This window comes from Populus nigra, chromosome 5 (assembly GCF_951802175.1).
Source record: "Populus nigra chromosome 5, ddPopNigr1.1, whole genome shotgun sequence".
NCBI lineage: Eukaryota > Viridiplantae > Streptophyta > Magnoliopsida > Malpighiales > Salicaceae > Populus > Populus nigra.
The window spans coordinates 8,176,795-8,202,218 of NC_084856.1; the positions used below are offsets into that span (position 1 = coordinate 8,176,795).

Below are 25,424 nucleotides of genomic sequence, written 5' to 3' on the forward strand. Positions count from 1 at the left end.
ATGTGGAAAACCTAAACAAGGAGATTAACAGTTTTATTACCACGCACACTGGTATATCCATTTTGTTCATTTCGCATGCGAAGCGAATGGTAAGATTCTTTTTAATTATATCGATTTAAAAAAAATTGTTGTTTTATATGAAAATATTTAAATAACATTAGTTTTTTTTTTGTAAGCTATAGTTCTTAGACGCGAACCAAAATAGATAAAACGTTTTGTTGAAACTCATATGCAAAATGATAATCGTCAGAAAAGGATGCAACAACTCGTGAATAGCCGAGCTCAGAAGTTCATGGTATATTAGATTTCAATCATTTCTTTTCTTAAGTCATTGTTTTTTTTAACTAGCTGACTTTTGTTTTTTAGGAAACATAAACACATCCGATTGCAGGAGAGATACAAGGACGATCCTTCGATTCATCCAGAACTCAATCTAAATTTATGGTTAGAGGTAGGATTCTCTTGTGAACCTGATAGAAATCGGGTTTGCGGTTTTTGAAACACTACGACGGAGGAGTTGTGGATGACCTGAAATGTTTGAACCGTTGGATACTCGTAATTGGTTCCGAGTACTCAATCTTTGGATGACCAATCTTGCTGTTGAGATGTCCAAACTCTAGCAATTGTACATGACCTTGAAATCACACAGGAGTGATACATGTGGTCCACCTTATCACCCTTTGGTCCTGACGAAAATCTATCTTATCCTCCTCCAACACCTTGTTTCTAGATGAATTGTATTTAAACTAATAAATTTGTAATAAATATTTAATTTTTTATTTTATTTTAATTTCTTTTTATTTTTTCTACTTTGTTTATTAGATTTTTAAAAAATAAAATATTTAACCAACTTACTAACAGACTTGCTGAGAGAATAAGTCTATTAGAAAATTTAAGAGAGTCGTAAAAGAATTATAGGAAATGTTAATCACTGACAATTTAATTCCATTGGTAATATGAAAATATCACTGATGGAATTACACATTGTTTTTTTGTGTGAATGATATGTCATCTTCACCGACGGAATGATGTCAGTAATTTTTTTATTATGCATGCTTTTTTTTTATGTAAATCTATTGATGATTATATTACCGATAAAATAACCGATAAAACAAAAAACATTGATGATAAATTTTTCAATGAACAATAATCATTCATAACAAGACAACCCTTGTATTTTATAATTGGATCATAACTAATAGTCTCATCTATGTTCACAAAAGAAATACCATCTTCCTTCAATCAACATTTATTTCTTTACTTGTATATAAAAGGCAGATTCCCGGGGGGGAATTATAATTATGGAAGTCCTAAACAATATAAAATACAATATGAGAATATAAGCCACACAAGATGGCAATTTTGATTTAACATATTGTATTTCGCTTTCAATAGGATCAAGAAATCATCTGTAAAGGGGATTATAGTGGTCTTGAAGAGTTTTTAATAAGTTATATGTTTATTTAATAGAAAGTAGTCTTTTTAAAATTATTATTTAATTTTTTTTTATTATAAAAAAAATTGATCAATAAAAAATATTTTTTGAGTTAAAAAAAATTAGCTTGATATGGAATTTCTTTACCAATTATATTTGGTTACCATTCTTTTCATTACTATTTATTTTATTTAAAATAATTTATGAAATTGAGATTTTATTTTATAATTTCATTATCTTTCAACTTATTGATCTATAAGATTTGATTTTCATTCTTCGTATTGTTATTTATTTTATTTGAAATAATTTATGAAATTAAAATTTTATTTTTTGATTTCATCCTCTATCTTTTTTATATGTTAGATTTGGTTCTCATCCTTTTAATAAACTTGAAAAAAAAATTAAAAATTAAAAAATTATTTTCTAATTTATTTTTTATAGCATATCCAAATATTGTAAAAAAAAATTATCTTATTTTCTATACATATAGTTTTTAGACCCGGCCTGGTCTAAGGCCCGGGTTCTGAGTTTTGACCGGGTCACCGGGTTTTGACTGAGTCATCGGGTCGCTCGGGTCAAAAAAATTTTAAAATCAAAACGATGTCGTTTTAGTGAAAAAAAAAACAATAGTCAATGGGTTGCAACCGGATTTTGTCGAGTCAACCGAGTCGTCAGATCACATCAAGTTTTTTCTTTTCCTATTTTTTTTCAACCCAGTACAGTTCAAATCCCGAATCGACCAAGTTCCAAGTCGACCCGCTAGATCAAGCCGGGATTCAAAACTTTGCTATAACACTACTAAACATTAATAAGAAATTCACTTGAAACTACTTTTCAAAATAAAACTTCTTTATAGCAAAAAGAAAAAGTACATTTGTGGGGGGGAAAAAAAAGGAGGACAGAACGGGCTAGTGAGGGAGTGTGGGTTTTGTTTGTTTAGTCAGTTAGTGCAGTGAAAACCAAGTTTATAAATTGACAACGCATAACCTCAGTTGTGCTGTGTCTGCGTTTGTTTGCGAGTGTTTAGTGCGCGTATAATTTTCACCTTTTTGAGGCCTTTATTATCCTGCTCTTCCTTTGAATCTCTTTCTATTGAATCCTAAGACCAAAATTACTTTCATTACCTGTCTTTGTTTTCTCATCTTTCTATATTCTCTGCCTCTTCCTCTGGTTATTCCACAATCTTCTCAAACCTTTCAGGTACTCTTTACATTAATCAACTTCTTCGTAGTTTCTTTCTATGTTTCTTGCCTCTTCTTTTCTAAATTGATTTTATGTTAATGTGTGTGTGTGTGTGTGTGTGTGCAGAGTTTAGTTTATACAAACAGAGATGACAAACCAGAATGTGGTTGTGCCTGATGCCAGAAAAGGTGTTGATATCACCATCGCAATGGCCCTGTCCAAGTCTCTGTTTTCACCTGTTGTGCCGAAGCCATTGCCAGCTGCTACTGGTGGGTATTTCACAATATCCCGGAAGATGTTCGCAAAGAAGACTGAAACTGGAGGCAAAACCAATTCCTGGGCTGATTCTATGAGAGATTCTTCGCCTACCCGTGTCAAATCCACTACGTCTTTATCAGAAATCGAGGAGAAAAATACTTGGATTGTAAGTCTTCAAAGACCAAACACTAGTAGCACTCTTATACTATCATTCTGTTAACTCGTTCTTTATTTTTCTTCCTTCAACCTCGCTGATAGTTTTTTTTTTGTTTCTTTGTGAATTTAATTAAATATCAAACAGGTAAATCATCCTTCTGCTTTGAACATGTTCGAGCAAATAGTGAATGGCTCAAAGGGAAAACAGATTGTAATGTTTTTAGATTATGATGGTACACTGTCACCCATTGTTGAAGATCCTGACAGGGCATTCATGACCAACGAGGTTAGTGTAGCCTTCATATACGTACTATATAATCCTTTAGTTTTATGGAAATTTTTTATTTTCTATACAGTAACTTTTGTTTTCCTCCAAAATTTTAGATGAGAGAAGCTGTTAGGGACGTCGCTAGATACTTTCCCACTGCTATAGTGACGGGAAGGTGTAGGGATAAGGTATCCTTTTGTTGTTAGTATTATTATTACTACTATTCGAAAGAAGTTGGTGTTAATGGAGGTTTTTACTGTATTGTAATCAATAATGTTGTTTTCTTCTCTTTGTAAAAATCTTGCAGGTGTACAGCTTCGTAAGATTGGCAGGGCTTTATTACGCTGGTAGCCATGGCATGGACATCAAGGGACCATCCAAGAATTGTTGCAGAAACAAAAAAGTGAGCACGGATGTCTTCAACTTGGGGCTTTCTATTACTATTTGTTTTAATCGTATTTATTCACCAAATAATAATTTCGTATTATTCAGGATTATCAAGGTGTACTTTTTCAACCTGCCAGTGATTTTTTACCCATGATTGATGAGGTTTGTTTCCTTCCCTTAACCTTCTCTTAAAAATAAGTAAGTAATTGATTTATGAAAAGAATCTAAATTTGTACGGTTTTTTTTAAATTTTTTTCAGGTGTACAATGCTTTGCTAGAGAGAACAAAGTATATCCCAGGGGCTAGAGTAGAAGACAACAAATTTTGCATATCCGTACACTTTCGTTGTGTCGAGGAAAAGGTACGTTCTCGTATTTTTCCTTTCACCTTCATTTACTTCAATGGATAATGCGAATGATTTCTAATAGCTTTCTTGACCTCCCCCCCCCCCCCCCCCCCCCAACAGATGTGGGCTGCATTAGTAGAGCAAGTAAGATCAGTTCTCAATGGTTATCCAGAACTTAGATTAACTCAAGGGAGGAAGGTATTTTTACAAGAACAACTTTTCTCTACAAGAACCTGCTTGATTATTTTCATTCATACTATGTGATTAATTTGCCCAACAATCTTTTATTAATTGAAACAGGTTTTAGAGATCCGACCCACCATTAAATGGGACAAGGGCAAAGCTCTTGAGTTCTTGTTGGAATCATTAGGTGAATATATACTTGTGTCAATACTCTAGTTAATCTCTCATATAATGTAGATTAACAACAGTTGATTGTTTCTTTCTCAGGATATGCCAATTCTACTGATGTTTTACCAGTTTATATTGGAGATGATCGAACTGATGAGGATGCATTCAAGGTATATATCATACTATATCCATTGATCCCTGCCTTTTTCTTTTACTATTAATTAACCACATCTTATCTCCAAATTTCATTTCTTCTTCTAAACAATTGGCTATATGCATACTAAACAGGTTCTAAGAAACAGGGGACAAGGGCTTGGGATTCTTGTTTCTAAAGTTCCCAAGGAAACAAATGCCTCTTATTCTCTACAAGAGCCAACAGAGGCAAGTTCTTTAATCTAACAAGCAAAGGGGTTATGTTTGATTTCTGGTTGGTTTTCAATCTTACAAGATGGACTGATGAATCATGTCTTCAACAGGTTAAAGACTTTTTACGGCGTTTGGTTGAGTGGAAGCGATCGACGTTACAAGGACAAAGCAGAGTGTAAAAACTATAGCAGATGAAGTTGATTCTACCCTAGCTAAAAGTTGGTCGAGGGTGGATTAAAATATGTATTTTTCTTGTTTATTTAGACATTGTAAATTGATGGTAAAAAAAAAAAAAGTGGAATACAAGAAATTCCATAGTGTTGGATCTCTCTCTTCTCGATCATGCCCACTGTTGTCTGTGAGATGTCTTGCGATAATGACTTAAAACAAGAGGTGTGGCTTGCCATATTTGTTTGGTTTACAGCACACAACTAGTAAGAGCTTGCTATTTTAGACAATGCTACGTATGGTCCTAAGAAAATCGATGTAACATGAAATACACTATTTGAAGTACTGAGAAAATTAGTTTGAATATATATATAGAATAGTATAAATTATATTTTAAAATTTTATTTATTAGTTTAAGTTATTGGATTGAGATGGTTTTTTAACTTGATATTATAGTCTTGATGACTAAGTAATCATGAATTTTAATGTCACCATCCATATTTATTTAATAAAAATTAAGCATAAAGTAATGTGAGTCTGTGTAAATTTTAAATTTAAAGGGTTTTTACTTGAGGGGAGGGGTGTGCTAGAGAATAATATAAATCATATCTTAAGACTTCACCTACCAGTTTAAGTAAATATTTATGTTCTATATTTGGTCTATTTATATTATTTTTTTAGTTTTTATCTTTATTTTAAGAAAAAAGATGTTTCACTATAGTAATGCAATATTGTCTCATTTTTCTATTACATTAAAAATGATCTTAAGATTTTACAAGTTTTTATTAACGCATATAATTTTTATTATATTTCATTACATGTAAGTGTTGATTTTTTTATTTCCAATTATATATATGTTTAACTCAAAGTTAAAAAACACGTTGATAATAGATACACATTAATTATTTTGTGTTCAAAAAAAATTATTCGACCTACAGTTAAAAGAGTCGAACAAATACTTTAAAATTGTTTTTTGTATTTAGTAGCACAAATGATTATTTATTTAATTAATTAAATATATGTATAGATTTTTAATTTTTAATTTATTTTTTTGTGAAAAAATATATTTAAAAAATTACATATTTATTTTTTTAAAAGAAATATACTAACAGCAATTGAAATAACTAGTTTATCACTAATTAACTACACAAACCGACAAAAACTATTTCCAGCTGTATGCAATATTTTATTAACCTTTGAAGTGTCTGCAAGGAAAACAATTGTCAGATATTAGTTGGAAGAGCATTTTTTCAGTGGGTTACAATTTGTTTAACGGCACACATCCCTGGACTGGCTAAACATGCTAGGTTTCAATTGGTTATCGAAGGACTCGTGCGACAGGAGACCTGAACTTCATTTATTACTATTATTGTGCATTCTTCGAGTCCATACTAATTAAGTCATGCTGTGCAGCAGTGCATGATGTCACCCCGTATGGCATGTGCTTCGTCCTCCAATATTCTTGCAATCCCTCACGTATAAGGTGGCTCGTTAGTTTTCATGGGATTTATATATCCAAGAACTGTCACCGTGTTCTGTAGGAGATCTGTGGTCTCTTCTTTATTTCCTCGACGCCAAGAAATAGGCATATGGAATGGTGGGCAGTCAAACTCAACGTGAAATTAGTTCTTGAACTTAGCGTCTCACCACCGTGGTGTCCACGCCAACACACATTGTGTTGAAAACTCAATAATGGAGAGAATCTATAACAGTTGTAAAGATACCATGCGAGCCAGTATCATGGAGCTCTTTGGACATTAAACTTAAGGTATAGGCTTTGCTGCATATTTTCTAGTAAAATCCAATGAACCCTAGGGAATCGCCCCCATCACTAGCCTTTACAAAATGCAAGTGGATCACTAGCTCCTCTCAAACATACATCAAATTGTTTCAATCATTTGTATTCAACCACTTTTAGGGTACATTAATTAGCTGGCACGGATCTGTTCTAGCTTAACCAAAATCCTTGGTTTGAGGCTTAGAAATACAGCTACATTAATTAAATACTCGGTAGGGAAATCTTTTTCGTCCTTGTGGTCCTAGCCTTATATGGTTTTGGATACCGGATGATCTAAAAAAAATCATTTGTATTCAAGTGGATGCCTTCCTCTCAAAAAATAGAGTGTACCTTTCTCATTTATATGGCAAGATTGCATCAATTACCAGCATAAAAACTCAAAAGCCTATATAGCAGTTCATTTCTCATGTAACCCACTTTTAGCATATAATTAAACCAGCCCATATGTTGCAATAAACGGGAAGTTCTACATCTTTGAGCTGCCTGGTAATTCTTACTTAGGAATGAAAAAAATCCAAATTATGCATGGCCCTCTGATTGACGATAATGTCAGCTATAAAAAGTTGGTCTTGAAAAAAGAAGAAAGAAAACAAGAGCATTTTATAGATGTGACTCAAATATTGAAACTGAAAGAAAGTTTGCTGGATGCTTTATCTTGTGATTACAAGTCTTTTCCTTCGATTTTTCATTTTCGACTACTAGTTGTGTTTGCTCCATCGATCCATTACTGAACCAGGATTAGTACTACTTTCCAGCATTGTCACCTAACTATATATCGTTAATAACGATCTTGTTCTTCAATTAATTCACGCAAACTTGTCGTCCTTCAGTACTGTCTTCACTCAAGATAGATCAGCAACATTTTCCTTAGATATATCAAGTACGTTAGTTAAACATATTATCCACACATGTCCATCAATTATTACCAACCTTCTATATATAGTACAATGACAACATTATAAACTGATTGATGTGTTTCGATCGAGTCAATATTCTAATCCTGAATCATAACTCTTATCCTACAGCAACTGACTATTTCAAGAATAAAATATCCATTCAACATAGTTTCAAGGCAACAGAAGTATTACTATATGACAAAAACAAATAAATTTAATAAGCTAAACAAGGAAAGAGATGCAATCGCGTAGAGGCCATGAGGGACATAATAATAATTAATAGAACTTAAATCATACATCTTGAGCGGGTGGTATTTAATTAAGACAGTTAATTGAAAGCAAGGATTTTCTTCTTGTTACTGTTATTTCTTTTTTTCTTTGTGGCTGAAGGGTAACATATGTTCCCAGTAACCCTTACAAAGAAAAAGACAAGAAAACCATGCAGGTTTAAAGATATGAGACCTGAATCAGTAGAAACCAGACGATTGCTCACAAACAGAAATATCGAGCTAAACCATTGGGCACTGAGATTTGCGAGAGCCCACCTTCAGTTGGATTAAAGAAATCCGAATGTGGAATTTATTTATTTTTTTGATAGATCGAAATTCTAGTATAATGGTTATTTTCAAGGGTTAGGTAGCGAAAGGGAAACCCACTAATAGGTGAAGGGGGAATCCATGGTTGCAGAGGAGTTGGAATCCACTTTAAGTGCTTGATTTGAAGAGGACATAAATTTTTTTATGTGGGCATCCAACATGCTTCCAAGCAATGGAAAATACCTCTCTGGCTCAATCAAACGTGTAAAGAAAAGCTTCCACTAGATGCAATCCATCATTGGGTGCCATAAACCTAATTAAACTAAACTACTTGAAGCTCTAATTATTGGGGCGAAAGAGGCACTTTCCTTGAACCACCAACATAACAAAGCACACCATGATCTCCAGCATAGATCTAAGAGATTTCAGACAAATCATTCAATCAAAGAATCTATTAGATCTCCTATATATATAAAGCAGATTTAATTTCAAGACACACCTTCCTGCTCCCAACAAACCACAAGTACGGCCACGAAATAAAATATCCTAGCTTAGTATTCTAAGGCCTTTTGCATTCAAAAGTACAGCTTAAAACCATGATTCACGACCATTGAAGCCCCACACCCATCATACCAAAAAAGAAGCCAACCCCTTTCATCCACATTATACATCCTTGTTAAGGTATCCAAGCTTTCTGATTTGGCAATGTTTGGTCTCTTTAAGAGTGGTCCTATGGCCAAGTTTAATTTTGCTTTGGAGATACTCAATAATGGATGAACACAAGCTCATGGGACGTGTCCTCCCAAGGCAAAATGGTCCCCGCTTAGAGGGTCGAGCTGTAGCCTGCAGGTAAGTTGGCGCAGTTTTCACAAGAATAATCAAAGTTAAAAGGTACGGTATAAGGCAATGTTAGGGTATTTTTCAGCATTGTATAATTCATTTCCCATGTGACCCATATGACCTTGTCATAGGGAACAAATGAATAATGTGTTCGTATATTAGGTTTGCTGCTTCAATCGTACCTGTTCTTATTATTGGTGCAAAAAAAATAATAATAATAACACGTGACACCAAGGAATCCACAACAAACCGATCATATATAGATGATTTCTCGAATATAACTAGCAGGGTGTCAAGGAAAGAGTACTGAAGTGGTAAGCTATATATATGGTGTCTGTAGACTCTGTACTAAAAATATCACTGCTATCGTACGTGTTCATACACAGTCCTCTTCTTTCATGTATACATGTTCGTAGTTTATTCAAGAATTATACTTTTGTAATCAAGAAATCATAATGTCACTACATGTGTGGGTGTGTGCGTGTTGGCAGGAAGGAAAGAAGCTTTTTGTTCTAAAATGGTAGTGGTAGGTTTAGTTTGAACTTCTGTCATTAATCTCTAATCTTTTCTTCCTTTTGGCAATGGCTGGCTGCCACATTTCAGTCCCTTTTTAAAAGTAGTTTAACTGGGGATCATTTAATTTTTATTCTTCTTAATACTTGGACAAAGTTTTACTTCTTTAATTTGGAAAATATACCCATCGTCCACTTGTTCTTGATACTATATAGAAATCAAAGAGCTAAAAAAAACTGTAGTTAGGCAGTCTGATGACCATCTATGTCATTTCTACAGTTACTTTTTTTTTTTTTTGGGTACATACAGAATGATACGAATCTCGTGATCACGTGGTCACGCAAAGACACCAATTCCTGAAAAGCCAAATAAATCAGGTTTGATAAGAGTATGGCACAAAGATAACTTGTACCTAAGCACCAGCACTATTAGAAACGAAAACCCCCACCCAACGAATATTGATTCACGAACGAGAAGTATAAGGATGACGTCACGAAGACAGTTGTTCTTCGATAAGTCATTTTTCAGTTCTTTAGAGAACCATAAAAGGGAGATTATCTCACCAACACACATACACACAAAGTGCGACAAACAATAAGTTTTATTAATTTGAATTGTCTAAGTTACATATCTGGTTATGCCTTTATTTATACTAACTGTAGACTTAAATAAACTCTAATGGACCTCCCTTAGGAGGACTTATATTAAACCCACTTACAATTGACTCAAATAAGTAATAATAACCCAAAGACTAAGAAGAAAATAATAAAAATCCAAAAATTACCATCCTAAATATGCTAGAAACAGATTTGTCACCATTAAGAAGTCCCAAATAAACTAGGAAATCTGATCTGAAGGTAGAATTTATTATGAAGTCTTCTTTCCTTTTTGTAGCTAGGATGAATAAGGAATCCTTGTAAGAAAAGGATTCTAAAATAATTATGAATCCTTGACACACTTGGAAACTATGTTGCAGCCCATTAAAGATCTTTGTAGAATTAGTACATTTTCAAAATAAGATGCCATATCCTTTTAGGAAAAGAATCCTAGCCAAATAGAAAGTCCACAAGTCAAAAGGAAGTAAATAACAAAATTCATACAGTCTATGTTGACCCATATTGAGATGCCTTCTTGAACTCCGATTGACCCGAAATTTTAACCCACGATAGAACAACATGTCAAGAGACTTCATGTAAACTTTCAACGCGATCCAACAGTCGGATTGAGAATTATGATTGTTGCCATAAAACTGGATAGTTGCACTTTTTACGTCAAAATCCGAATTTCACTTTGCTTGGATCATATCACGAATGCTCTTTTTACCAAACACCTTATTGCCAAACCGGCACTTATATGGTTTATCTGGAAAGAAATTCGACCTCCTTAAATGGTAAAAATTGGGCAACTAGTAAACCTAAAAAAATGATGGATTAATATTGTTTTCACTACCAGAAATTTGCTTAAAACCAATGAAATTACCGACGGAATAATTCTGTTGGTAAATTATGGTGACAATTACTTACGGATACTATTTCGTCTGTAATTCAGTCGGTATATACCGACAGAATTACAGATGGAATATTCAGAAATTCAAAAAAAAGACGGTTCGCTGACGTGGAAATTTTTGTGGGCGATTTTACCGATGGAATCACTTGGGGATTCAAACCAGGATCGATCTCTGTACAGTGACGTGACCAATTCTTTATCAGAATTGTGAATATATCACCAACGGACTCCTTCGGTCAGTGATTCCATCGGTAAAAGTGAATATATCACCACTTTGATGACTCTCTCCTCCCCTATTTCTCCTTCTTCTTCCTCATCCAAACTCTCCCTTCCCAAACTACAAACAACCACGCCCCTAAAAAAAATCTCTCTTTTCTTAACACAAGTCATATTTCTTTAAGTTTTGTTGTCATAGCATCTGTGTTCTGATTTATTATGGATTTTATCATTTTTTGTAAGTAAATCTATCTTTTTTAATTTTAACATTTAAATGTCAATTTTAAATGTCAATTTTTTTTAGTATATGTATTTTGTTAGTGTATGTACATGTTTTATTGTTGTTTCTTAGACAAACTTATAGTATATGAATGTATAATTTTGTACTTGTTATGGTTTGTTTTAGATTTTGTAACATTGTATTTGTTTGTAAATTGTTGAAACTTTGTTGAACTACCAAATTACATGTGTTGTGGTAAAATAATTAATAGTATGTTTAACGAATCCATTTTAATTTTTATCAATGCTATTGCGGAGTTGTAATTTCGGTAAATTTATATGTATAAATTTAAATGAACGTTGATAATTGATAATGAATATTTATAAGAAGTTGTAATTAGCTTGTTGGATAATCTCGAGGTAAACCAATATTTTTACAAATTTATTTACCTAACATTGTTAATGAATACATGTTATCATCATAATTTTATAGAGGTTCGATAGAAGTCATGGATGATCATTCATAAATGTATCGAGATTCACCCCAAGGATTGTGGAGGATGGATTACTGTAACGGGGTTTAGAGTTTTATTAATTTCACAACATTTATTCCCTGAATTTTACTGGAGGCAGTATTAGGTGTCCATACAAGAAATGTCAAAATAAAATGTACCTATATCCAGATGTTGTAATGATGCATCTTCTACACAAAGGGTTTATAAAGAATTACATGTGCTGGTATGCACACAAAGAACTATTTGTTCGTAATAAGAGCATGAAAGAAGGGTGGTTGGGCCAACTTCTAATGTTAGCAACGTGCATGGAGTTGCAAATGACAACAGTAATCCTTATCATAATATGGTTATGGATGCAATGAGAATGAATCAAGGTAATGTCAGTCAATATCCAATCGTAGAAGAAGAACCTAATGCAGATGCAGCTTGGTTTTTCGATCTGCTGAAAGATTTTGACGAATCATTATGGGATGGCTACACGAACCACAGTAAATTATCGGTCGTAACACAGGTGTTCACCATCAAGTCAGATCATGGGTTGAGTGAGGTCGGTTATGATAAAATTGTCAAATAGACGATAAGTATTTTACCTAAAGAGAACAGGCTAAAAGAGAACTTATATGCTGCAAAGTCCATGATGAAACCCCTCGATTTAGGATACTAGAAAATTGACATGTTCCCTAACTTCTGCATGTTATACTACCTTGAAAATGTTGAGCTGACCGAGTGCATGACATGTGGGCATTCCCGTAACAAACCCAGAACTGGCTAAGGAAAGACTCTCGTGGCATATAAAAAACTTAGATACTTCCCAATCACACATACATTGCTGAGGTTATTCATGTCACCAAGAACTGATGAGCATATGACATGGCATCAATTACATGTTGTGGTTGATGGAGTGATGGTACATCCTTCTGACAGTGAAGCATGAAAACACTTTAACAGTGTGCATCCTCACTTTTCAGCTAAATCAAGAAACGTGTGTCTTGGGTTGTAAACAGACGGATTCAACCCATTCGAGTCATTTACTACTCCTTATTATTGTTGGTCAATCATACTCACGGTCTATAACTTGCCACCGAGGATGTGTATGAGGCCGGAGTTAATGTTTTTATCTACTGTCATACCCGGTCCAAGCAGCCCGGGTCAGAATATAGATGTTTGTCTTTAACCATTGATTGATGAATTAACGCAGTCGTGGTCCTCCGAAGCTTTAACTTATGATATATCAAGGAAACAAAATTTTGTTATGAGGGCGGCTTTGATGTGGACTATCAATGATTTTCCAACTTATGAAATGGTTTCTGGTTGGAGCACGCATGGAAAACTAGCATGTCTATACTGCATGGAAAACAACAAGGTATTTACGCTAACTAATAGAGGTAAAGTTTTTTTTTTTACTATCACCGTCGTTTCTTGCCAATAAATCACAGGTGCAGAAAGAACATAAAGGATTTCTTTGTTGGCAGAGTTGAAAAGGATGTTGCACGCCCGTATCTTTTTAGTGAAGAATTGCATGATGTTGTATCAGAGTACGGTGACATTGTGTTTGGTCTCCAATCAGGTAAGCAGAAGTTTCCTGGTTTTGGTTCGACCCACAATTGGGTAAAACGAAGTATCTTTGAAAGCTTCCTTATTGGAAGACCAATCTCCTACTCCATAACCTTGACGTCATGCACATAGAAAAGAACATGTTTGAGAATATTTTCAACACCGTCATGGATGTGAAGGGAAAGACAAAAGACAACATCAAGGCTAGTTTGGATATAGCTTTATTCTGTAACCATAAAAATATGTAGATGGTTTGTGAGTGGTCATGAGTCGTAAAACCAAGCTTCATGTTAGAGAAAAATGCATAACTACCGGTCTACAAATGGCTTAAGAGTCTGTGTTTTTCCGATGGACATGCCTCGAACATATCAATGTTGGTTAATATGGAGGAATGCAGATTGTATAGAATGAAGAGTCATGACCGCCATGTGTTTATGCAAACATCCATTCCATTAACTTATCGTGATTTGCTGTCAAAAAGGATATGGGATGCACTCACAGAGATCAATAATTTCTTTAGAGATATATTCTTCAGCAAGTTGAATGTTGATCACATTGATATGCTTGAAACAAATATCATCAAGACACTATGCAAACTTAAGATGATATTCCCTCCATCATTTTTTAACTCAATAGAGCATCTCCCCATACATTTACCGTTCGAGGTAAAAATTGGAGGATCAGTCCAGTATAGATGGATGTATCCATTCGAACAGTTAGATATTACAGTTGCAATGTAATTCATAATTAAAAGTATTTTCTTTGTTTTTTTTAATTGAAAATATATGATTAATTCAATGCAAGTACTTGTTCCATCTCAAGAAAAAGGTTAAGAACAAAGCGCATGTTGAGGCTTTGATATATGAGGCTTATATTGTTGAAGAGATCTCAACATTTATCTCGTACTATTTCGAACTTTATTTGAGAATGAGAATCAATCGCGTTCTAGGACATGATGGTGGTGCTGAAGTGTCTTCCAGTGGGAACTTGTCAATATTCTTCAATCCTGAATGACCCACACATAAAAATATTGTAAATGGAAGATATTTGTCTGAAATAGAGTTCAAACAAGCTCACAATTATGTTCTATTTAATTATGATAAGCTAAAACCTTTTATTCAGTAAGTATATGCACTAATTTGACTTTGTTAAGAATGTACTATTTATATATTCTAATATCATAAACTCATATAATTTGGAACAACCTTGTAGGCAATATCGACAATATTTATTGTCCAATAATTCATAGTTGACCGAATCCCAAATCTTTCAATTACAAGATGAACAATTTGCCACATGATTCAGAACATATGTAAGTACTATCACAAATTCATTATCTCTTGCAAAGCTACTGTATGTCATTACAAAATTCTCGTTTACTGTTCATTGTTGTACATTATATACAAGGTTTATCAAATGGGAAGGAGTGTTGTTAAGTCATTGTCTTCACTAAGCCTGGTCCTTGAAAGAAACGTTAAGTGCTACAACGAGTATTTTGTCAATGGGTATGTGTTTCATACTGAAGAATAAAAGCATTGAAAAAAGACATACAACAGCGATGTCTATGTTAAGGGATTGACTTGTAGTGAGTTAGAAGTTGACTACTATTGTAAATTAGAAAAGGTCATCGAACTGTAATATCATAGCGAGCAGAATAAAGTGTTTTTATTCAAATGATATTGGTATGACACCACTGACAGAGGAATCAGATTTGATCATCTCTATGGTCTGGTTGAAATAAACTCAAAAGCTAGACTCTACAACTTAAATGATGTCTTTGTTTTCGCAAAGCAATGTCAACAAGTTTATTACATATACATCTCTTCCTTTATAAAGGATCGATCAAGAATTAATTGGTTATTCGTTTTAAAAATGAAACCTAGGTGTCGTGTCGAGGTTGTTCAGGATGAGAACGAAGACATAAGTCTACGAGATGAAGTCTTTCAGGTTAGTGAATTGGTTGAACCATATTGAGTTGCTCTTTCAATTGACTTAGAAGAAAATTTAAATTTTCATGGTTTCGATGATAGTCTTGTTGATGTTGACGCAAAGAAGTTGAATATTGTTTTGAGCTCTAGTAGACAAGCAAATATCAATGAAGATGATGATGATATCCATATTGAAGATTGCGACGAAGCTAATGACTATTCAATTGACTATGAAGGAGAAGAAAATTTAGACTAACTATCAAAATGAAGCAATATGTAAAGCTATTTTTTAATGTAATATATATTATGGATGACATTTTGTAACACAAAATATTTATTTTATAAGTTTTAATTGTTGTTATTGTTTTGTGCGATGGACAGTTTGTAATTTAAGTGTTTGCATGAAGGTGAATATGCAATACAAACATAATCTTTCATGCACAATGCAAGATCACTGACGTCTATACCAACGGATTACACGTCCGTTGATATTTTACTGGAAATGCCATAATCACCGACAACTTTACAGACGGATACAGTCTGTTGGTATTTCACAAAGACTTGCAAAATATTTACTGGAAATGTCACAATCATCGATGACTTTACAGACGAATACAGTCCGTTGGCATTTCACAGAGAGTTGCAAAATATTTACTGGAAATGCATCACCGACGTTTATACCGACAGATATAGTCCATCGGTATTTGTCAACGATCCAAAATTACTAGCAGAATCACTGACGGACAATGCGAATTCCAAAGGGCGGGCATTAATGAATCTCTATCCTTATGCACTTTCCGATGGAATACCAACGAACTGCGAAAAATATAGAGGGTAATGAAAAACTTTTGGTGCGAAATTCAAAAATTTTCCGTTTAGAAACATCACCAACGAAATAATTAAAATTAATATTATTTAAATATCCATTGGTAAAACTGCGCTATAAATCTTTGTGACCGCCCTTTTAGTTCATTTTTCCTCTGCTTCGTTTCACATCTCTCTTCTTCTTCTTTTTTCCTCTCATTTGCTTCAAATCTGTTGTTTTTTACTTGCAATCTCTAGTTATATCTTCTACAAATTAAAAGGTATGTATTTCCATTTAATATGCTTAATGATTTTATTTATTTATATTTTCTTTGTTTTAGTTATTGTTATTTTTGTTATGTTTTTTTTTGGTGTATTTTTATAATGTAGATAAAGTCTTGAAATAAACACATTATTAAGGTAAGCATTTTTTATTCCTAAAGTCTATAGTTTTTTTTTTGTAATTTGTTGAATATATTTTATTGTTTGTATTGCCATAATAATTGAATACTTTGTTGAATTTTAATTGTTATTGTTGAATTTACCTTATAATTAGTAATTGAATATATAGGAATAAATTTTAATTTTACTCTATAACTACATGATATATCTTTAATTGTTTCCATTAACTTTAATTGTTATTTTTATAAATGTTAGGTTATATATAAGATTTTTGAATGGGGTCAATTGGTTGTGGCTATTGTCAATATTTGCAGGTTTGAAAACTTTGGGTAGTCTCCAGTATATGGAAGGGGCTGCCGAAATTTTTTTTAACAATCGAATTTAATTATGTAATTATTCGTATAAAATTGTGTAGATGCATAGAACGAAATCAACAGCTCATCGCTTACATATGATCGCAGCTAGTTCTTCTAGTAGTGAGGATGACATGTCCTTAGGTGCCGATCAAGAAGAGGCACCTGTGCCTACTCGCAATGCTGCCTTTTCCAGCGCGGTTTCATAGTGCAGAGGAGGTGTGCCTTCACAGTGAAATCAATTCATCTGCAAGTACAAGGCACATTGGAAGGACGACTTTTCAATGTAAGTTTGTTTTGGTTTTAGTTTTTTTTTAATTGTAACATAATTTATGAACAACTAATCAATATTTCTTTAATTTATTTTATTTTTAGGTTCACAAACATTGAGACCGCCCGAGTAATATCATCAGTGTTTAAATCATCGATAGAGATTCCATTATTTCAATGGAGTCAGGTTTCCAAACATCCTCATTGGAGACCTTATATCGATGCATGGGTTGACAAATTTGAGGTTGGTGTTAATTTCTAATTTCCAGCTTATTTTTAACAAATTATTATTATAATTGTAATAAATTATTATTTTTATTTTAAATAAATTGTTTATAGACATGAAAAATTTGACTAGGACAGAGCGTTTGACAATGTTGTGAGGAGGGTGTGGGAAAATCACTCAGCAACTAGGTATGACACCAAAAACAATACGATATTTTTTTACAAAAAAATTATGTTTTAAAATCTAATTTGTCACCATGGCAAGTAGGTTGCGTGATTTTCGGTATAAAGCAAAAAAAGGCCAAAACAAAACGAGAGATAATGGCATCCAAAGCTGGAACGACATGGCGGTTTAGAGGGATTTCAAACCCTTATACATCCAGGGAGATAAATGGCCGCAATATATTGAACACGTGACGTTTGAGCGATTCACACAACACTCATAGTCCGATGCTGGCATTTGGAACCTGTAAATTCATGGTTCGGTGACAACGCACACCGACGACTTCGTTCTGTTTGTTGTACATACGAAATGGATGGTAAAAATAATTTAAATGAAATATATCATTATTTCAATTTGTTGTTACTTAATTAATTTTTTTTTCTTACAAGCTATGTCTCTTGGATGTGAGCTGAAGCCAACTGAGCTGTTTATAGAGACGCATGTGTAAAGTGAAGACCGCCAAAAGGGGATGCAACAGTTCGTTAACAACCGCGCTCAACACTTTATGGTCTATTTGTTCAACTATTTTATTTCGTAAGTTATTATTTTTCTTGAATTAAATATGATGATTTCTTTTTTCATTATCAAGAGACCTATAATAGCCAGTTGAGGGAGAGATATAGGGACGATCTTTCGACCCATTCGGATTTCGATCCGGATTTGTGGATGGAGGTAGGATCGTTTGGTGGACTCGGTAAAAATCGGGTGTGCGAGCTCTCCAACACTATGATCGAGAACTTGTGGGCGGCCAGTAGTATCTCAACAGTTGGGAGCTCCCAATCAATATTAAGCACCCAATTTAAGGAGTTTGTGGCCTGGCAACACACAACTCATGGCACTGAAAAATATGAGCAACTCTCGGCGAATTATGAACAACTTCGCCAAATGGTCATGAACATGACATCACAGAGTGGTGATACATGTGCGGCTCCTTTTTGGCCGTATGTTCTCGGAAACAAGCAGCCTCTTCCTCCTCCTCCCCCAGCTCCGCCTTTATTCTAATTTAATATTTTTTTTTGAAATACATTCAATTTGTAATGAATATTATTAAACTTTTTTTTTATGTTTCATAAAATTATATTTGTATAATTGGTTTTTTTTACTATTAATTTATATAATTTTATATTATTTATTTTAAATATTTTTTAAAAAAAATTAAAAAACCACACCAACTAATTTACAGACGAAATGTATCCGTCGGTATTTTACAGAGAGTTATTTACTGACAATGCCACAATTACCAATGCTTTCACCGACGAATATAGTCTATCGGTATTTTACTGAGAGTTGAAAACTATTTATTAAAAATGCTACTTTCACCGATGAAATAAATCCGTCAGTACATTTATAGTGGGAATTTTTTTTGTGCGCATTCTCCGTCAAACTTAACGACGAAATAAAATCATCGGTAATATTTTTTTCCCAGACTTAACGACGGCATGTGATATTACCGATGAAAAACATTCTGGCGGACACTTTCCGTCGGGGATTTAGTTGGTAAAAAAATTACCGACGGATTGTGTCCGTCGGTAAAACTGTGAAATCTGTAGTGTTTGAAAACAAATTGATGAAATAACATACTTTCTTCTTGTTGCGCGTTTAAAGCGCTACATTTACTAAATGTTGTTTTTTCTAAGCTCGATAAGATAGTTGTCACTTTTTAAAATAGTGACATTTAGTAAATGTCACGTTTCTAAAAGTGACAAGGTAAAGTATTCTATCATCTAGCTCAATAGGTTGACTGGTTCATAATGGTCAGTGAAAATGATCGACTGGTTTAAAAAATAACAAGAAAAATCTCAAAAATATCAAAACTAGGGGCCTCCGGTGAGATTTTTTATATTTAAATATTTGACGGTTCGCGTAGCAAAGTAATGGCTACTATAGGAAAAAGCTTCCCAAAACTCTTATAAAAATTTAAGCTTAATCAAATAGTCAAATCAAAAGCAATGGTCTTTTTGCTCTATTATTCTAATCTAACACAATCAAACCTTCTCTTTGGCCTAAACTTGCCTCACTAGTTCTTAAATGCCTCTATTATGCCATCCATATAATCTGTTTTGAGTAGATCTTCATTTAGTTATGGCCGATTCACACATAACTATTCCAAATCACTCGTTATCACAAGTCTGACTATATCATTGACATTGAAAAGTAGAGAAAAACTATTGTGTGAATATTGGTGAACTGACTGGTTACTGAGCCGACAAATTGAGTCAAATAATTGAACTTTCATCTTGTTGCTTTTCAGAAGCGTGATATTTACTATATATCGTTATTCTAAAGCATGACAATGATCTTCTCGCGTTTAGAAATAATAACATTTAATAAATATCACGTTTTTAAAACATGATAAGATAAAAATATATTATTTTAATAAATTTTTTTTAAAGAAAAAGTTATCTTGTTAATTTTTTACTTTTATTAAGCTAATTTGAAAAGAAAAGAGAGAGAGAGAGATGAGAAGTACACACGAGAGTCCATGTAATGATTGAATATATTATTGGCTCTACAGTGAAATAACCATTATGGTTGGATCAGAAGGAATAATCATGCCTGTAGATGCTGAGGTTCATTTATTAACTCCCTTGCTTCAGAGCATGATCCTATTTTGTCGTGGCTATATGGTCGCATTGAGAGCAGGTGCGGCGCTTTCTTCTTTAACCATCTCGATCTCATGGATTCAAATGGTGGTCAGAGATTTGTCACATTTCAGGAGGGCTTCTCGACGTTTCTTGGTGGGGTCCATTTCTAGAGTGTTAGGCTCTTGAGGGCGGGCTACTCTGGCTATTGGGCTTTTGTGATGAAAACATAGTCATCCTGATTGAATTTAACTTTACTTGTCTGCATCTGGAGTTAGCCCAATGCTTCTCTCTGGTTCATATTTTTCAATGAAACTATTTGTTCTGGCCTCGAAAAGAACATACAAGTTACATCTACTCCGTTGCTATTTCAAAGCTGCGTCTGTTTTTTTTAGTTTGTTTCTGGCTAGATCTACTAGAAGATGCTCATGCTTGATGGTGAATTCATATTTCTGGTGATGGCGTGTTAGGTTAATATACGTAGAGAAGGAGCTGTTGTTGTGATCTTAATATAAGAAGAGTAAGGAACATAGAGGAAGAATGTCTCCATATCATTTTTTATTTCTTATGGTACAATTTTAGGATAGGAAAACTGAATATTCAGCGACAAATGTTGCCAGCAATTTTCCCATCTAAGACATTAAACATGTATCCAATAAAATTTGTAACAAAATGAATTACCTACATAAAAAATCTTTCGCATCAACAAGTTTCGCACAAAACACTAAGCATCTCCTCCTCCACCACCTCCATCCCTGCAAACTGGATCGACCACTGCCGATGCTTTGACTAGCGATTGGTTTGACATTCATGAGAAAGTATGTGCGTGTCTTGTGCCAATGATTGCACCGTGAAATCACATGTAACTACAATTTCTGCAAGCCCAGTTTTGAAACCACTTGTTTTCATTTTCACTGGGACATTCATTTTGAGAGAAAACGAATCAGGTACTTTTGATTTTCTATTTCTCAGGCTATTTTGTACATCCTTAGGTAACCCAACACCAGTCCCCTTAAGGACTATTCCAATATCTGTTGAATTTTTGTGACCTTGGTGGAAAGTTGGAAACTTTCCGGTTGCAACATTTTGTTGCCTAAATGAAAGTGAAACAGCACCACCTTGCTGGTACAAAATGCTTGATCTCCGATTTGAGTTATGAACATTCAGCCTGATGTCATAGTTTGTATATGAGTATTTATTCTTGGAAACTTGTGGTTTTTTTACGACAAAGCGTTGAACTTGAAATTCGGGATCCTTAGGCTTGAGTAAAATAAAAGAGAGTCCTACAATGGTAACAGCAACTGCAATACCACTGGCAATGGCAATAAAACAACACCAGAAGCAAGAGCAACCACAACATGACTTGTGCTTCTTTTGATGGGGATTTCTTTGGCGTTGAGCGACCGAGGCGTTTCCAGGTGGTGGAACACGATAAATTTGATCTCTAGGAATTTGGATCACGTATGTGCCAGGCTCAAAAAAGGGTTGGTTCGAGGTGGCAACGGGGTCATGAATTTTAGGGATTGCATCAGAATGTGGGACTGTTGGGACCTGCTCCGTCATTGGAAAAGGGGGAGCAGCAGTGTTGAGGAGGCCGAGGGTGGTGCATGTGGATTGGAGAATTGAAGTTATCCATGGGAAAAGGGTTTGTGTGGCGAGTGTCTAAGGGAGGCTAGGAGATAGGGAGGATCACTTATTTTGACTATTGAGATTATTTTTAGTTGGGATGGCACTGGGCCATGATTAGACACCGTTTACTGGGTCAATTCTATTCTAGGCAACAGTTTGTGGAGAATGATTTGAGACGTCAAATCAATGAAAGGCAATAAATTTTGAAAAGATCAAGAAGATTTATTTTTTATTTGATTGACATTAAAAAAAATTATTATTTTTTTTTAAATATACCAATCTAATATGGAAAAGTATTTATCATTGAATAAAAAAACAAATACTCAAAAGAGCAATTTATGCCTTCTAAGAAAAAAAAAATACTCATGTCATTGAATATAAAAATACTGCTATGATAATATTATTTTAAATAATCATAATCTCTTGTTATTTCCATCATAATATTACCAATAATCTTTTATAATGGTGAATGAAAAATTATGTCCGTTAAAAATCTATTTAAAATAAAATTGTGTTTTTTTAAATTTTCTCTTAAATAAAAATAGGTTGTTTTAAAATAAAAAAATATTAGAATTAATTATTAGAATTGTTTATATAAAAAGAGCTTTCCAAATAAATTTAAAAAATATTCATAGTAACTCTTGTCTTTCTAAAACTCTTCTCTTTTATTTTTTTTCTTCTATCAAATGTTTTGTGTTCCTTCTTATGGAGATAAACATTTATAAAATTAGTTTTTAGTTTATCCTTGTTAATTTGTGCTATTGAGAATATAATATTGGGTAGATTTGAGAAACAATATTACAATTACATTACAAATATCAAAGGACATGAAATAAATTATTTTAAGATATGAGAATTAATCTTTATCTCAATCTAAATTTTGAAGCTGGTAATTTGTTAACAAACTCATAAGTTAATTTTCTTTTATATGTCGATTTATATGTCTTTTATGTTTTGTATAAACCAGATCATTATAAAAGAACAACAATATTAAAATAATTTAATCATCTTTTTTCTATTTGTGCATGAGTATGATATATTTGAATTTACAATTCCCTAAATAATATTGAAACCAGGGTTTACAAGCCAAACTTATTTTGTGCTTTTGATTTCAATTTGTGTGCATATATGCATATATTTTGTACTTTTGCTTATAGATAAATAAGTGATTGTACAGTTTCTGAGAATCAAACTTAGATGGATCATAATTAGAAGATTTTTACTATTGCACAACAACTATTGCTCTTGATACCTTATGTTTAATACATACATATATGTATATATATATATTTCTCCTTAATTAAAGTGCTTGGTTACAATCCCAGTGAAAGCAATCTATTTTTTTCAAATTTAATAGTGTATGTACTTATATATAAGAATGTATGTGTGATTTGTTTTGATTATTTAATTTTATTAGTGTACCTTTCCTTGTGTGTGTGTGTGTGTAGTTTATTATGTTATTGTGATAACATATGACTGAAACTAGTGTTAATAATACTAATGCACTGGTTCCATACTAGCCCTTATTGTCCTAGTTTCCCTATTGGCTAACCTAATTCTTTCATATGCTCTGTATAGGAAAAATCTTGAGAATTTAAGTGGTGTAGACTTTAAAAGATAGTAGCAAAAGATTTTATTCTACTTGATCACTTTGAACGTTGTATAGTTTTTATAGGAGAAGAGGCAAATGTTTATTTATAAAAGAGAATGAGATTTGACCACTATTTTTATGGTAAAAGCATGAATGAAAGCATTCAAACTTTATATTTAATAAATATTTTCTTAATGGGTTTACAACACTTTGTATAAGATGTATAATCCAATCAAGAGTGCTAAAGTATTGTGGAAATCCTTGGATAAAAAGTATAAGATTGAGGATGCTGATATAAAAAAATATATGGTTCACAAGTTTCTAGACTTCAAAATGATGGCCTCTAAGTTTATAATTAGTCGGGTCCAAAATCTCTATTTAAGCTTTCATGAGATTCAAGCAAAATAATTATAATAATAATGTTGAGTGAGTGCTTTCTAGTGGCAACAATGATTAAGAAGCTATCACTCTTATGTAAAGACTTTAAGAATTATTTCAAACTCAAGCGTAAGGAATATAGTTCAAATCTCCTTCTTGTTAAACACAGTCATGATAATGAATTTCATCATATAAGTGCATATAAGTGCATGAATTTCATCATACCATACTGGTATTATTTTAGTTATCATTCCAACACTACCAATTTCTTTATCAACTACTTCACTATTGTTCCTTTTAGAAAGAGAGTTTGCAACTATATTTTCTTTTCTTTTGCTATATAAAATATGATATCTTAATCCAAACAACTTAGTTAATCATTTCTTTTAGATTGGTGTATGAATTTTCTAATCCAAAAATTGTTTAAAACTTTCATGATCATATTGAATAATGAATGGCTTTTATTTCAAGTAATGACTCTCTTTTTTTATTACCATCAAAATTGTCAAATACTCTTTCTCATAAATAGATAGTTTTGTATGCCTAAGACTTAATGCCTCGCTAAAAAAAGATAAAGGCTTCCCTTTCTGACTCGGTATTGCCCTTAATCTAGTATTACATGTATTTGACTCCAATATGAATGTCTTATTAAATTCAGACAATGCTAAACTCAGAGCTTCATAAAGTGCCTTTTTAAATTTATCAAAAGCTTCTTGAGTTTTTCCATTCCAAACAAAGCTATTCTTTTCTATTAAATCTATTGATGGTTTGCTAATGGTACCAAATCCTTTGATAAAATTCCTATAGTAACCTGCAAGTTTAAGGAACCCTCCAATCTTCAATCTTCTTTAAAGATTGTGGTTTTGGCTAATTTCTTACTAGTTATATCATCTTTTAGATTTGTACCTATTGTTCACGAAATATACATTTGGACTTATTTGTATACAATTGGTTAGCATCTAAAGTTTTCAATTAACATATAATTCAATAAACTGTAGATTGATATAAATCATCAAAAAATATCAAAATAAACTTCCTCAAAAATAGCTTTAAATCGTTGTTCATTAATGCTCGAAAGGTAGCAGATCTATTAGTCAAACCAAATGGCATTACATTGAACTTGTAATGCCCTTAATGAGATCTAAATGAAGTTTTTTTCACATTCTTTTCACTAATTCATACTAATGATAACCAAACCTTAAGTCTAACTTGGAAAAGAACTTAAAACCATGCAACTCATCTAAGAGATCATCAATCAAAGGAATTAAGAACTTATTCTTATGGTTAATATATTAAGCTACTTATAATCCATATAAAATCTCCAAAAATTGTTCTTTTTCTTTACTAGTAGTATAAATGTTATGAAAGGACTTAAAAATATACTAAATTCTACCATTCATAAGCATCTTCTTAACCATCTTCTCAATCTCTTTCTTTTGTACAAAAGAGCTTTTATAATGCATGATATTCACAGGCTATGCTTTAAGTTTCAAAGGTATTTTATGATCAAATCTTCTAGCAGGTGAAAG

At 33.0% G+C, this 25,424-nt stretch overlaps 2 protein-coding genes across 2 annotated transcripts; one reads left to right on the forward strand and one right to left on the reverse strand.

Annotated features, from left to right (window-relative positions):
- Positions 1 to 2,426: 2,426 nt before the first annotated feature.
- Positions 2,427 to 5,078, forward strand: LOC133693882 (probable trehalose-phosphate phosphatase C). Its single transcript, XM_062115242.1, has 12 exons — positions 2,427 to 2,635; positions 2,744 to 3,041; positions 3,177 to 3,317; positions 3,416 to 3,487; positions 3,607 to 3,702; positions 3,792 to 3,848; positions 3,946 to 4,047; positions 4,153 to 4,230; positions 4,333 to 4,402; positions 4,483 to 4,553; positions 4,672 to 4,764; positions 4,860 to 5,078. The coding sequence occupies exons 2-12, from the start codon at positions 2,766 to 2,768 to the stop codon at positions 4,926 to 4,928; spliced, it is 1,125 nt and encodes a 374-aa protein (XP_061971226.1). The 5' UTR covers positions 2,427 to 2,635; positions 2,744 to 2,765; the 3' UTR covers positions 4,929 to 5,078.
- A 15,749-nt stretch (positions 5,079 to 20,827) lies between these two features.
- Positions 20,828 to 22,022, reverse strand: LOC133693205 (NDR1/HIN1-like protein 13). The gene has a single exon (XM_062114380.1). It carries the CDS (start codon positions 21,858 to 21,860, stop codon positions 21,087 to 21,089), a length of 774 nt encoding a protein of 257 aa, XP_061970364.1. The 5' UTR covers positions 21,861 to 22,022; the 3' UTR covers positions 20,828 to 21,086.
- Positions 22,023 to 25,424: the final 3,402 nt, after the last annotated feature.